At 38.5% G+C, this 16322-nt stretch overlaps 1 protein-coding gene across 6 annotated transcripts in view; it reads left to right on the forward strand.

Annotated features, from left to right (window-relative positions):
- Nucleotides 1-16322, forward strand: part of LOC115263728 (F-box/LRR-repeat protein 7) — a 45079-nt gene that overhangs the window by 12771 nt on the left and 15986 nt on the right. The window contains exons 1-2 of one of the 6 annotated variants that reach the window (XM_029867001.2): nucleotides 14328-14429; nucleotides 14662-14688. The exons of 2 other annotated variants lie outside the window; for them this stretch is intronic. In XM_029867001.2, the coding sequence (XP_029722861.1) occupies nucleotides 14343-14429; nucleotides 14662-14688 (114 nt within the window). In that variant the 5' untranslated portion in view covers nucleotides 14328-14342. Of the gene's footprint in view, nucleotides 1-14304; nucleotides 14430-14661; nucleotides 14689-15656; nucleotides 16215-16322 lie in introns of those variants that run through there. 3 more of the 6 variants (XM_029866996.2, XM_029866999.2, XM_029866998.2) reach the window with 3 other exon arrangements.

Here is a 16322-nt window from a genome sequence, read left to right on the forward strand (position 1 = left end):
TTTGCTACTCAACCGAGTAATTTGGCACCAAGCCAAATGAGGTGATTGAATCGCAAGTTGACCACCGAAATCAAAGTGAAAACCCATCGCACATCGAAGAGTTTTTTTCTTACGTGCACACATGTTTATATTCCTGCACGTAGTGAAATATGGACCGGAAAAGTAAACAATATTCAACAATGTATTTCAATGATTGGAACCACACCCTCTCGTCGATGGGGTGCCGAATGACGCTTGCCATGTGGAACATCTCAAGCTAATTGAGATATTAACGTTCGGACGTTTTAGAAAGCCTTCACTCATTTTGGTTCTTTCGTGAATCATCAATAATCAAGAGAACTTGAAATGAATAATTTTTACCACGCAATTTTGCTATAGGCATTAATTTGAGACAATACTCAAACTGTCTCAATATGCAGAAACCAAACTTTTTTGAATCATAATCATTTTTTAAGTAACATATATTTTACAACTTACTTACTTTCTTTCTGAATTAAAAGTTCTTCATGCTGGGCGATTGTCCGCCATCGCCATAGAGTGTGGCCGACCCACCTCCACTTTCGCACCCGAATTTCTGTCGCTATCGGCTTTTGGTGACATCGACGATGGAGCTCCACGTTGGAGATCCAACTGTGAGGCCACCAATTTATACGAATTACATACCGCAGGCATCTATTGATGAAGACCTGCAGCCGTTGAGTGTTCTTCACTAATACACACCAGGTTTCACTGGTGCGGTGGCATAGATTTCACGTTAGAGTTGAAAATTCGGATTTTGGTGCGTCGACTAATCTGGTTGTTTTTTTCATACATTTCTTAAACTCGCAAAAGCAGCCCTCGCCTTCTTGATCCCTGCACCTATGTCGATTTTGTTGCCACCATCAGGCGCCATTTGGCTACCAATATATTGGAAGCTTTCAACATTTTCCACTGATTGCCCAGCTACCGTAAAGCTGGAAGGGTTGACCGGGTTTACATCTAACCATTCGGTCTTGTTGACGTTGATGGTAAGACCTGCCGCCAAGGAGCGTTCGGCAAGATCATCGAGCTTGCTCTGCATATCAGAGCGCCGTTGAACTAGGAGTGCTACGTCATCATCCAGTTTGAAGTCTTTTAGGTGCTCCATGGTAATGGGCTGCCACAGCAATCCACGATTTGGTTCACGGTCAATCGCACCTACCAGGATCTCGTCGATTACGATGAGGAACAGTAGCGGTGATAGTAAACATCCTTGACTCACTCCACCCACGACCCGGATGGGATCGGACAAGACACCGTTGTGAAGAACTCTGCACGAAAATGCCCTGTACTGTGCTTCAATGAGGCCGATGATTTTCTCAGGGACACCCTTGCGCCTCGACGGTCGAAAGCTTTTTCGTAATCAATGAATGCCAGGTAGAGAGACTCTTGGAATTCATTGACTTGCTCCAGAATGATACGGAGCATGACAATGTGGTCCACACAAGATCCTCCGCGGTACGGAATGTTTGTTGCCGTTAATCTTCTCCTGTATCCGATTAAGGATCACTTTGCAGAGAACTGTGAGTACGACACACCAGTAACATGATGCCCCGCAAATTATAAAGTCAGATTAGGGTAAGAAATCAAACTTTGAACTAGTCAAATTGTAAACTTAATTAGAACCATTTCAAAATTCATTAAAACGAAGTACTTTTCAGGCAAATATTGTCCCGAAAAAGATGTTAAACAGCTTTCCGTAATATAACCTGATAACATGGACTTTAAAAGCATTGAAAAAAGCGTTTTTGTCATGGAAAACAGGCAATTGAAAAATCACTGTGATTTCACCCATTTCCCCCAACAGAAAGCACATTTTCGGTGCACTCGTACAGCTCATGCATTGTATCACACGCCATATGTGAACACGTCAAATGAAAGCTTATTTATCGTAGAATCGACCAACCGAATGATATTCCGCATTATTTGTCATAAAATTATCAAATTTAAGTGATTCTTACTTGGAGAATGTTATCTTAAGTTGAACCATTTGTAATCTAAATTTGAACTAGTAAACGGGGGTGAGCTTCTAGTGTTGGCCTGCAGATTGCGCTAGTGGTTGCTTTGTTTACTCTTGGGGGATAAAAAATTCTAAATTTAGTTTCCAAATTCCCAAAGAATTTCAAACATTCTGAGTTGAGATTCCACTGCCAAATGAAAAATAGGTATGAGAATTAGCAGATTCATGTGATTTTTCATTGTTTAGCATGGAATTGGCTGTTTTGTGAGTTGCTCGAGCTGCTGCCGCCAGTAGTTCAAATTAAGATTAAAATTGGTTCAAATTATGATTACGATGGTTCAAATTAAGATTAAAATCATTGTTGATGAAACATCAAATATTTCAATGAAATTCGGTGCAAATACAAACTTTTTATTATTTAACAGAAAGGTTACCCGTGGCTTTCATGTACATACGATTTTGCCGTAGTAAATTATTTCTATGTGGGAGAAAAAATTGCTTAAAATTTGCACTGCTTCAGAAAGCCGCAATTTGGTTCAAATTTTGATTACCTACCCTACCCTTTTTGGGTCGCGGTTCATATGTTGCAGAATAATTGATGCAGTAGTTGTGCAGATACTATGGAGTCAGCTTTGAACATCTCGGCTGATATGCGATCAACTCCTGGGGCTATGTTGTATTTTATGCTACGAATGGGTGTTTCTATCTCCTGCAATGATGGAGCTTCGGTGTTGACACGGGTAATGCGTCAAACTCTTGGCGGATCCGCGGATGTCTTCCGCGAGAAACCCGTGATGGAACTCTTGTGGGAGTTCTAGAACGAACAGGAAGAGAATCCCATAAAAATCTCCATGAGGAATTTCAGAAGAAATAATCCTCAAAAGGTGGATTTCCAGAAGAAACTCCTAGAGCAATGACAGAAGTAACTATTTGAAGAAAGCCAGATGCGACTCCTGGCTAATCTAAAAAAATCCAGAAGGAATCCCAGAAGCAACTCTGGGAGGAAACCGTGAAAGAACACCTGGAGAGATCCTAGAATGAAAATCTTAAGTAATGCCAGAAGAGCTGCTGGAGAATTCTTAGCAAATCCTTCCTTCCTTTCCTTTTCTTGGCGTAACGTCCTCACTGGGATAAAGCCTGCTTCTCAGCTTAGTGTTCTATGAGCACTTCCACAGTTATCAACTGAGAGCTTCCTCTGCCAATGACCATTTTGCATGTGTATATCGTGTGGCAGGCACGAAGATACTCTATTAGCGTGGTTCAAAAAATCGTTTTTGCTCCACACCGCTTATTCGATTTATAACCAGATTCTATGGCTTCTCACAAAATTTGAGCTCATTAGGTTGAAAATTGAGACTGCACAAGCATTTCAAAGTTTGTATGGGAATTACTATGGAGAAATGATGTTTTTCATTCAATCGACCGTAACTTTTTCCTAAGTGCCCCAGAGGGTTAGTTGGCCCTTGGTACTCCTAGGCTACTCTATCAGCTACAACAGACCGCATTCAAATCGGACGCCTCATTAATTAGTTATCGATTTGCATCCAACTGGAGAAACTTAGACAGTGATCCTCCAGCTTCCTAGCAGGCAACATTGCTGCATATGGCGCCAAAGATAGCACACTGAAATCATGGCTACTATGTTTTACAGCAAAATGCAGTGATGCCCACCGAGTAGTTTAACCATCATCAGTAAAGATTTTGATTCTGGATATAAATCGGTAACTAATTAATGAGGCATGCGATTTGAATGCAGTCTTCGGGAAAGTTGTAGCTGATAGAGTCGCCTAGGAGTACCAAGGGTCAACTAACCCTCTTGGGCACTTGGGGAAATGTTACGGTCGATTGAATGAAAAACATCGTTTTCCCATAGTAATTCCCATACAAACTTTGAAGGGCTTGTGCAGTCTCAATTTTCAACCAAATGAGCTCAAATTTTGTGAGAAGGCATAGAATCTGGTTATGAATCGAATAAGCGGTGTGGAGCAAAAACGATTTTTTGAACCACGCTAATACTCTATGCCCAAGGAAGTCAAGGAAATTTCCTTTACGAAAAGATCCTGGACCGACCGGGAATCGAACCCGTCACCCTCAGCATGGTCATGCTGAATACCCGTGCGTTTACCGCCTCGGCTATATGGGCCCCAATTCTTAGCAAATGTAATTCTTAAATGAAAGAATTGTAGAAGGAACTCCTTGAGGGATGCAAACAGGAACTTCCAATGGAATTCCTGGACGAACTTCTAGAGTAATCCTAGAAAATATTCCTGGAAGAATTCCAGATGGAACCTCTTTAAGAATCCCAGAAGAAACTCCTAGAAGAATCTCAAAACAATCTCTCCGAAAAATTCCAGCAGGAACTCCTGGAGTAATCTCAGGAAGAATTCCTGGGAGCATCTCAGATGGAACTTTTGGAGGAATTCTAGAAGAAGCTCCTGGAGGAATTCCACCAGCAAGTCATTGATTAGCGCATTTTTCAACGCACGCGAACCCACATTTTGAATTCATTCACGCTACATAATCTTACATCAGTAGAATTACCACAACCCAACCTTACCAATAGGTAATTCTCAAATTTAATCACAAGTTGCAACAAGTTGCAAAATGATTATTTTTTCAGCACGAGCCGTTCATTTATTCAACGAAGCTTGCCGAGTTGGATAAATACGATGAGTGCTGAAATAATCGAGTTTTGCAACGAGTTACATACAACATTTTTTGTCATTACGAAAAATAAGGTTTAATTAGGATTTTTTTCTAGGTAACATACTTTTGCAGTACGGGGTACGACTGATTTCCATGGTCAATCATCCTTATCCTTATTTAACATGCAGTTCATCCTACTATTGATTACACACACGAAAATAAATTTAAAAAAAGAATGCTGGCAAAAGTGCTACTTTTCAGCACAAGTGTCGAAAAGTAGTACTTTTTGGAACTTTTGTTTCATGAAAAAAGTAGGCCGTTTTAACGCTCTTTTGTTCAGTGAAAAGTTGACGTTTCCCGAGCAGAGGAGAATATCAAGTTAATAACTACGGAATCACATATCCTGTTTTTATATCTTGTTTTGTTATTAATAAATTATCAAGGCATAGCTTTCCCATAACAATTTTTGTTGGACAATCTCATTTTGTTATAATCAAGCTATTTATATACATTCACTAAATTACATTTCAATAACATGTTTTGTTGAAGTACAAGTACTGTTTATGTTGTTTTTTTGATCAATTTATCAACAATAGCACAACAATAACAAGTTTTGAAATCAAAGCAACGATTTGACAATTATAACCTATAAGTATGTTTTGTTCCATTTTTGTATTCAGTTGAGAAGGAAATTTATGAACGAATCCTCTGAAATATTTATTAAACTATATTCGGACAACCACTAGGAAGTTCTGGAGGAACCCTTCGATAAATCCCTGGAGAAGTCTTCAAAAGAAGTCCTGGTGCAATCTTCTATGAAATTCCAAAAGTAATTCTTCTAAGTAATTCTTGGCAGAAACTTTTGAAAAACTCCTGGAGAATTCTTCGGAAAAACTCCTGGTGAAATTCTCAAAGAAATTTTCAGAGAAATCTTAAGATGAGCTTCGGGACAAATGATCAAAGGAAATTCTAAAGAAATCCTTGAAGGGATTCCATGCAGAAATCTGGAGGAATTTCTAGAAGAGTCTTTGAAAATTTGTGAAAGATTCCGTAAAGGAACTCTCGGATTAATTTCTGGAAATTTTTTAGGGTTATTTATGGAAAAGATTATGACGAAATCTGTCGACGAATTTCTGAAGAATTATAGGACAAATTCCTGAAAAAATCCACAGGAAAGTCTCTTGATAAACATAGAAGGAATTTCTGACGGAATCCTTAGAGAAATCGATGGAGGAATTTAAGGAAAAATCCTCGAAGAATCCAGGAAGAATTTTCAACATAATTCATAAATCCAGGGGAAAATCGGATCAATGAAAACGAAGTTTCCAGATAAATTGTAATAATCTGTGAAATATTTCCAATATTCCAAAAGTTTATGCAAAACTGTTGACAAAACAAAAGTCACAAATTGCTATCGACGGCCAAACATTTTCAAGCATAATTACGTGTTGATTTCGAAACCGTGCTCCGAAAACAATTAAAATAGAACAGTTTATAAATAACAGCTGGAAGTCGAAGCTCTTATTATTTGAAAAAAAAAAATAGGAATTACTAAAGTTCAATTATCTTGCGTCTTAGAATGAATTAAAAACTGAATATAGTATTTGTCGATCATTTGAAAATATTCTTATGTCAGAGTGATAAAACTCATGTTATTGACGGGTTTGTGTGACAAAATGAATATTTTTTTCAAGTATAATAACTTGTGCTCTTCAATTATCATCAATAACATATTAATATCAAAATTTGTTATTGAAATATTTTCCTAATTCACTGTTTTTAAGTTGTTATGGAAACTAACAAAATAAGTAATTAAAATGGTTTTCCATGAACATTTTTTTGTTATGATATTTCGGCACCAACATTTCAAAAGGGCGTAACTGCATTTACAACCAATGCCTTCTCAAAAAGCTGTGGAGCGTATCCCATCCCTCTCGAACAATCCACTAGCACAAATAGAAAGATAAAATCCTCTTCTTTCGATTAATGGATGTGAATTGCGTGAGATGAATGAAATACGACCCACAGCTCTGTGAGAAGGCATTGGTTGCAAAAGCAGTTACGCCCTTTTGAAATGTTGGTGCCGATTTGTTATTTTGCCGCTTATGACAGACAAGTTTATAACTTAATATGTTATATTAATAACTCAAAAATAATCGATTCTATTATTCAGCTATTTTGCCCAAATAACACAGATCCTTATGCTGTTGTTATTCCCTTCTGCTCGGGTTTCAGAACGTAATGACAAAAAAAAGTTCAAATCGTAAGCAACAAGGTCACGAAATGAGAACCCGAGCAGAAGAGAAAAACAACAGCATAACAAAATGCGTTATTTTGGCAAAATAACTGCATAACGGAATTAGTAATTTTCATGTTATTAACATAACATATTGAGTTATAAACTTGGCTGTCATAAGCGGCAAAATAACAAGTCACATAACAAAAATTTGTTCCTGAAAAATCAATTTAATAACATGTTTTGTTAGTGGCAATAACAACTTAATAACAGTGAATTTGGGAAATATTTCAATAACAAATTTTGATATTAAAGAGTTATTGATTGAAAGAAAAATTAGGGTAAAAACTAACTTTTTTACTCATTTTTGGGTAATTATTTTAAGTGTGTTATTCTATTTTTAGAAAATAACAGGTCACATAAAAAAATTTCGAGTTCATTATAAAACTTACAAGCATGGACGGGATTTGAACCTCCAATCCTGCTATCGTAAATTTTCAGTCGCCTTTACCAATGAGGCTATCACAGCACTTGCGGTGAGGGACGATAGAAGCTTTACTGGTTCTACGTATTGCCAGTTTCCCCATTCCCCCATTTCATGTTTGCCAGTCGCAGGACAAAAATAGACAGAGATTTGAATGCAAGATCAAACAATGAACCTCTCTCTCTTACCAACAGCGCTATCGCGGTGCGCAGACATGTGCACTGTAACACTAACCCGACGTCTCCACTAGACAGAAATGTCTTGCCATTTTGCTGGACAGATGTGTCATGACAGAAATGTTTTCTCGTTGTTTGCATGGAAAGCAGCGGTGTTGATCATTTCTGTTACGTTTTCTCTCTCTGGCAGCAAAATGGCAAGACATTTCTGTCTAGTGGAGACGTAGGGTAATAACAGTGGTGGCGTTCGCATGGCCCGTCGTCGGCTGTTGCGGAACAAAGAGAACGACGAAAAAGTTGCTAGTCGACTATTTATGATTGAGCTTCGTCATGGGGTGCATTTTGGCGGTGACAAAGATTCTTTCCAGACGGAGATGATTTTTTTTAATTTTTTGTTTTGTTCGCGCTGTGAGAACGGCGATTATACACGTACCTACGTGAGCGAAGGTAAAAGGTAATTATATCATATGCCGATATGATTACTTCTGTAGATGCTGTTTAGTTTTATTCTGTTTTAGATTATTTTTAGTAATGAAAAAAGATATTTATGACATAATGTCAAACAATATATGATCGAATAATAATAGATCGAAAGAAAAAAGTTATAATAGACAAATGCAATCATCAATTGAGCAGAATTGTCTGTATATTTGACATTTTTATTGATTAGAATTATTTAGTAGGTACCATATTTGCTATCTCCACTCTCACTAACATTCATTACTTCGTAATACATAGTCTGTTCGGTACTTTTTGACGTTATAATTAGAGGTTAGAATAGCAGTACTGTTAAAATGACATATAAATTCAACTAAGTTTACTCAATTTTGAGATAAAAAAAAACTCATTTGCAGATGTATCACTTTTTGAAGGTAAAATTTTACTTAACCTATAAGAATTGGGAATCGTAGAAAAGTGATAGGAATTTGGCACCGTAACGGGACTGGGATATTGAAAGAAGGAAATTAACACAAAGATAAACATATCAATAGCTATGATGCTATATTTACCCAAAACTCAAATTATAGCAATGAATAAAATAAAAAATACGGAAGAGTCTGATAAAATTTCTAGAAGTTGCAATGCCTTTATTTTTTACTTCATAATATGAAACAGCAGACAATAAAATAAAGAAGGTAAACTATGTAAATGGTTATATCTGCGATAAATTTTCTCCGATTTTGACAATATTGATCTCATTTGATCCAGATTTATTTTTTCCATCAAAAACAAATCCGACTGAACCGATCTGGTCATCGTGAGTTAAGAAAAAACCCGAATTGCCATACACGTTGAATTTTCCATAGACCAGCTGCAATTGGCTTCTTTAGTGGTGTTGAGATAATTCCATATTCACAATCTACATGCCAAACTGAGCCGAAATCCAAATTTTCATGAACTTTGGTGCCCGGGAACCTATTTAAAAATCGATTTAAAGTTTGTATGGGAGCGATTTGTCGAATCACCCCTCGTCGCATTTCGTACTGGGCGGAGCTGTCAAGCAGTTGCCCAGCTGTCAAAAGGTGATTTCAAAAAATCTTTTTGTAATTGAATTTAGGTATCAAAAAAATCTGAAAAAAATCATACTGGCTTAAAAAAAGGTGCTTTTTCGAATAAAATCAAAAAATCAATATATTATTCTTAATTTGAAAACCCAATTGATGATTGGTACAAATTAAGTACCTTACCAAGAAAAAAATGTTAAATTTAAATTTATACGTTCAATATGTAGTCCGTCCAAAGTCTTACACCGTACATCAAACCGTTTTTAATTAGATTTTGTTTTAGATTTTATAGAGGCATTTTAAAATCTTCTCCTGTGTGGTAGGGATAGGATTTTTCAAAACACCATCGTTCTTCTTCTTCTTCATGCACCATCAAATCACCAATAGCATATCTGTCCAGCCTAGGCCCAAAGTATTGACTTCAAAGTAATCATTACGAAGCATAAATGTCAATTTCTTGATTTTGCTTTGGCTGACCAAGCCAAGGTTGACCGTAGCATTTTCATAATTCAAATCTCAATTTGTTCATCGAGCACATGTTCTGTTGTGCTGCACGTGGATGTCAAAGCGTTTTCAACAGTGTAATTACGAAGCATGTTTCACGAGAGACCATATCTTTTCAATACGCTAACTCCACAACAACGCCGATATTACTGCGCCACTTGGGCAGTGGCTGGTATTTTGGGTACTTTTCAGCTACAACTCAGTCAATTTCAGAAATTTAGCAAAACCTCGCGCCGCCCAGCAGGGACTTTGTTTTGTACACATTACAGCACCTCCATGTCACGTAATATACCACACCTCTTATCAAATGTGATACCGTAAGCGTACCATACTTTGCGCACCTAGGGCCTAACTTTGCGCACTTTTCAAAAAATCGTTAAATAGTATTTCTGGTGCATTATGCAAACTTTTTCCCACGGAATACTAGCTAATGATATGGGGCATGCACTTTGTCTCAGTTTGGATGTAATGATAAATGGAAGAGGAAGACAAATTGATGAGTGAATAATATTCATATTATTCATATTATGCAGTTGCTTTCCCTAAAATGCTGTAAATAACGTCGTAGAATGACGTAGGGTTTGTTTCAAAATTTGTTTTAGTTTAGATAGCAATACCATAAAGTATTTGTGCACTCTCAATAATACAATAATAACCAAACTTGTTCCACAACAGAATGTAATATTGAAATGTTATTTAAGGGCTGCATACCAATTGCTTGGTCATAACAAAATAAGATTGTTCAACAAAACATGTTATGGAAACGTAATGCCTTGATAATTCAATAATAACAAAACAAGATATAAAAACAGGTTTTGTGATTTCGTAGTTATTAATTTGATATTCCCCTCTGCTCGGGAAAAAAATACCTTAGTAACCGCGGCGTGCATTGCCCTATAGTCAAGAAATGTTGCACAGCCATACTCCATTTGATTTGACGTTTCTTCTTAGCTCCTTACCTTTCTGCGTACAGGAAGTTAAGAAAAATGCAATGCATGCTCATTAAGCGGTTTCTTGCCTGAATTTTCCATGCATCGAAATAGGCCGAGATCTAGGCCGAGATATATTTTGCGATCTGCCTACTAACCCATTATGACAAATTTAATATTGTAAAAAAGTATCCAGATAGGTATACCTATTAGACTAGAAAGCAATCAATGCAAAAAATGAGACGATCAACGTAATTTTTACCGACGAAACATTACGCTGAACGTTGGCATTTGCTTTGAACTTGCCCATTCTGACAGATTTTGAGTTTGTTTGCAATGGTGCAAGAATCATTAAAAATTTTAAATCGAAAAAATACAAATTTTTAGAACAGACGAGGGGAAAAGGTGCAGAGAGAGGTCTAAAAGAACGGCAAATAAGGTGGCCCACACTTATATGAGAAATAAATATTTCTAAAAATGCCAAGTCTCACCTCTTGAATCAGTTGTTTTGGACTCCCAGAGGCTACGTTCAAAATTTGAGCAAAATCCGTCAAGCCTAAGGGGGCGCTCAACAAGCTTGAAGTTTGTATGGAAAAAAAATGGCCAAATGTATGCAGAAATTTGCAGATTTCGATTTTCGGCGCTAGGTGGCGCTGTAAGCGTTCAATAATCAAACCCTTTGGTATTATTGTAGGTGACTCTATTCTTAACGTTTCCGGGTCATTTGGCCGAATGCCGTTTGGCCGAATGTCATTTGGCCGAAAGGGTTATTTGGCCGAACGCCGTTTAGCCGAATGCCGTTTGGACGAAAAAGGTATGATGAACTTAAGTAATCATGCCACTGTTTCTTATACCTCGAAAAACTGCTTATGATTCAAGGAAGGAAAAATCTCAGACAAAAACATTCCCAGTTTCAACGCAAACTAATCCCTTAATGGTAAACCTATAAAAAGTAGTATACACTAAAACCTCTTTTTATGCATGTTATTTTTATGCACATTTAATTTATGCACCTTTTTTTATGCCCTGCATAAAAAGAGGGAAAGCTACTCAGAACCAATATTGTGCATAAGCATATTTAATAATGATGGGAACTATTGCAACGGCGGCCAAGGGGTGTTTACAGAGGAGAGCAAAGGAAGGTTACAGGCTCGTTTTTGGGTGTTTCCGAAGGTCTCATGTGCGTTACATGGGGCCCGAGTGGGTCTTAAGGGGGTTTCGGAGTCATTTCAGGAAGTCTCAGAGCATTTTAGGCTGGTTTCAGAGGCATTACGGAGGCGTTTTAGGGGTTTTGGTTTAGGAGAATTTTTTGTGACATTTCAGGATGTTTCAGACCATTTTCGGCGGGATTCAGAGGCGTTACGGAAGCGTTACGGAGTAGTTTTCGGGGTGTTCGGAGCCTCTCAGATGCGTTACATGGGGTTCGAGGGGGTTTAGGGGGGTTTTGAAGGCATTTCAAGACGTTTCAGAGCATTTTGGCGGGATGCAGAGGCGTTACTTAAGGTGAATATATAACGAAGCCACACCTCGATTTTTCGAGAGCACAAATCTGAAAAACCGAATGTCGGTTTGAACTGAAAAGTTGATCGATTGGTTAACCGCTGGTGGTGACCAATCGATCAAGTTTTCAGGGCGATCCGTCATTTGGTCCCTCATATTTGTGCTCTTGAAAAATCGAGTTGTGGCTTCGTCATATATTCACCTTAAGCGTTACGAGGAGTTTTCGTGGGGTTTGGAGCCCCTCAGGTGCGTTACATGGGGTCCGAGGGGGTTCAAAGGGGATTTAGAAGGCATTTCAGGACGTTTCAGAGCTTTTTCTGCGGAATTAAGAGGCGTTATTAAAGCATTACGGAGGAGATTTCGGGCTGTTCGAAGCTTCTCAGGTGCGTTACATGGGGTCTGAGGGGGTTTAAGGGGGATTTTGGAGGCATTTCAAGACGTTTCAGAGCATTTTCGGCAGAATTCAGAGGCGTTACTTAAGCGTTACGATGAGTTTTCGTGGGGTTCGGAGCCACTGAGGTGCGTTACATTGGGTTCGAGGGGGTTTAAGGGGGATTTTGAAGGCATTTCAGGACGTTTCAGAGCATTTTCTGCGGAAATAAGAGGCGTTATGAAAGCGTTACGGAGGAGTTTTCAGGGGGTTTGGAACCTCTCAGGTGCGTTACATAGGGTCCGAGGGGGTTTAAGGGGGATTTTGGAGACATTTCAGAATTTTTCAGGCCATTTTCGGCGTGATTAGAGGCGTTACGAAAGCGTTACGGAGCAGTTTTAGGGGGTTTGGAGCCTCTCAGGTGCATTACATGGAGTCCGAGGGGGTCTAAGGAGGCATTTCAGGACGTTTCAGAGCCTCTTCGATGGGATTCAGATGCGTTACGGAAGCGTTGCGGAGGAGTTTTTAAGGGGTTCGGAGCTTCTGAGGTGCGTTACATGGGGTCCGAGGGGGTCTAAGGGGGATTTTGGAGGCATTTCAGGACGTTTCAGAGTCTCTTCGGTGGGATTCAGAGGCGTTATAGAAGCGTTACGGAGGAGTTCTCAGGGTTTTCGAAGCCTCTCAGGTGCGTTACACGGGATCCCCAGGGGGTTTAAGGGGGATATTTCAGGCATTTCAGGACGTTTCAGAGCAGACTCTGAAAAACCTTAAAACGTCCCTCAAACCTTTTGCAACGCCCTTTAAAGGCTCCTGAGATCCCTTGAATTGCCCCTAAAGTCCCTTGGAACGCCACTGACACCCACTTAAAAATTTTGAAAAACCCCAGAATTCCACGTAATCCCATGAAAACACGAAAAATTCTTGTCAGAACACCCTTAATAGGCTCCTCAATTCCCCCGAAACAACCCCTTAAAACGCCCCTGAAGCCCCTTGGAACCCCTTTTTTGGGCTCTCTGGGATCTTTCTGGAAACCCCCTTAGCCCCACCTCAACTGCCCAGGAGCAAGACCTGTTCTCGCGAACTAGATTCTCTAATTGAAGCCCGAACTTAATTTATGCATAAATTTCCCTCTTTTTATGCCTTTTTTAATTTATGCACATTTTTAATTTATGCAGTCCCAGCTATGTGCATAAAAAGAGGTTCCAGTGTATGATTAAAATTAAAAAAGGAAATTTTTCTGATGATTATATTGGCAGCTAGAATATTATCTGGAGTTTGCCCACGCCTTAAAGTCCTTTTGATAATAAGTTGGCTAAACGACATTCGGCTAAACGATCCATTCGGCCAAATGGCATTCGACCAAATGGCGTTCGGCCAAACGACATTCAGCCAAATAGCCGGACACCATTCTAAACAACTTTGTTGAATACCGCAAAGTGATACAACGTCTGTGAAAATAGTTATACCCTCGGTAAAGTGAGGCGAAACATTATTGTTGTTTTTCCACTACATGTAATGGAATAATATCAACAATGGAATCATAATACTTCGCCTCACTTTGCCTAGGGTATAACTTTTATCACAGACGTCGGATCACTTCGCGGTCTTCGACAAAGTTCTTTGGCCTATAGTCACCTACAGTAATACCAAAGGATTTATTTATTGAACGCTTACAGCGCCACCTAGCGACAAAATTCGAAAACTTAAAGTTTCTGCATACATTTGGCCAAGTTTTCCCATGCAAACTTCAAGCTTGTTGAGGGTTTGACGGACTTTGTTAAAATTTTGAACGTGGCTTCTGAGAGTCCAAAACAACTGATAACCTCTCGATGACTTGGCATTTTTCGATTTTTTTGTTTTCCATATAAACGTGGGCCACCCTAAACGGCAATTATTCAATCATCAGTAAATCTGTTTTGCAATTTAGTTTCTACCTATATTGTGACAAAACAATAAGCCTATTCGATACGTTATTTGAACTTCACTCGTAGACAAAAATATTAATTTACCACAAATGGATTCATGGAGTGCTATTAATATATCTGCAAATCTTTTTCGAGAAGAGAGTTTCAACAATTACTATTATCGTAAAATTAGAACTGTGAGTAACACTGAAACGTCTTAATTTTATTAAATGCAATACTCTATGTTTCACAAATCTAGTTTTGTTATCACCCTAACAATTCAATTATATATGTTTATACGTTGTCCATTCGCCTAGTATGTTGTGTCATAACTCTTGTTTCTACGTTGCATCTCCTGTGTAAGTTGTTGCATCAAGCACAAATTAATCTAACCAATGAACTATGCTTTTGCCTACGCTTCCATTTCAGATCTTCCTGAACAGCTACTTCGATACGGTAAAATTTCCAATAAGTGCAACACAAACGGATCACTAGGGTAAAAAATATAATTTGGACATGTATGTAATTTGGACATGCACGGCGATGTATGTCTTGTTCCGGGGAGCTAATAAAAGTAGATACTTCTCAATATCGATTATTGGATCAAACAGACCCTATTCTGATGACCTACATTGAGAATACAATTAAGAATTTACTTTAAAATTATCAAAAATGTAAATTATTTCACTAAAACCCTTCAAATGCACTGGTATGCAAGACGACATACACTCCACAGTAACATACAATATTCACCTTAAAATCGCTGAATTAATAATTGTAAGAAATTGAAAAGCCTTAGTGCAATGAAAAATGTTCAATAGAGAAGCATTAGGCATCCAAGCTCTTAACATTCATCTAGGTCACTTAAAATAGATGATGTCCAAAATACATTACAAGTTTTCTACTGTAAATATATTTTGGTCATCTGACGAACTACATGGGGATGCTGTGCAATTGCATACTTGGAGGCGTTTTCTGTGGGTCTGGCGATATTTTCTCAATTTTAACAAAAACTGTAATAGTTATCAAAATAGATGCCTGTTAAGCATAGAAATTTGATTATTTGCAAAAAAATATTTATTAATTTATGGTACTTCCATGATCTAGCAGTATTCATGGCTAAACATTGAGATAATTGCCCTGTCCAAATTATATATACCTGAGGATGTCCAAAACATATATTCGGTGTCCAAAATGCAATTCTCACAGGCGATTGGAAATTGTGATTTTCTCAGCTTAAAATGCTTTCGTTAAGGTTTTTGTCATCCGGAACGCAAAGTACAATCGTATTACAAGCGTATTAGTAACTTTGCAAAATAAGCAATTGCTATCTAAGGAAGCTAGGGGACGATTTTTCCAACGTTGTCCTCAGCTTGTCCAAAATACATGAATTACCCTATCATTGTCAACATAGAATTACACGCCTTGGGATCATCTTCAGTTTTGTTGTTTCCGTGTTTTCTGGTCCTGATGTACGCCTATCTAGTGTACACAAATAACCAACGACTGCGGAAAAGCGCGTGCGCGCTCACGTGCCACCGAAAAGCCGCACGCGTGAGAGATTTAAAATTAGACTCAACTCTCCCCACTGTCTACATTACATTACGCACACCAACATTGTATACGAGAAAGATGCGTTTGGCTTTTGCCACCTGAAAATGTTTGGTTCGCCAAGTTCACATTCCCAGATATTAATATAAGCTCTCCCGCTCTTAGGCCACACGAGAGCCGGGGGAGACATTGTTCGAAAATTTTCACACTCATACGCGGACGGTAGATTTTTCCTAGTGGAATTTCCACGATCCTCCAAATACTAATCCTTTAGGGACAAATTAGTGATTTTTGTTTTGATTTTTTGGTATCTATAACGCTTTCTGTTGTGCACCGCGATGGATATTTCCAGTGACGTATGGAATCAGGTCGCTCTAGAAGCGTCCCAGCTGTATTTCACCGAGGACGGCAAGAGCCCCTTCGCCAATACGGTCTGTGTGTGACAGTTCTGTGAAAATTATATTGCTTTTTATGGGCTTAATTCATATCTCGCATTATATAATGTGCATCCCCTTCGAAATATCTGGACCGGGCGCTAA

The sequence above is a fragment of the Aedes albopictus genome, chromosome 1 (assembly GCF_035046485.1).
Source record: "Aedes albopictus strain Foshan chromosome 1, AalbF5, whole genome shotgun sequence".
NCBI lineage: Eukaryota > Metazoa > Arthropoda > Insecta > Diptera > Culicidae > Aedes > Aedes albopictus.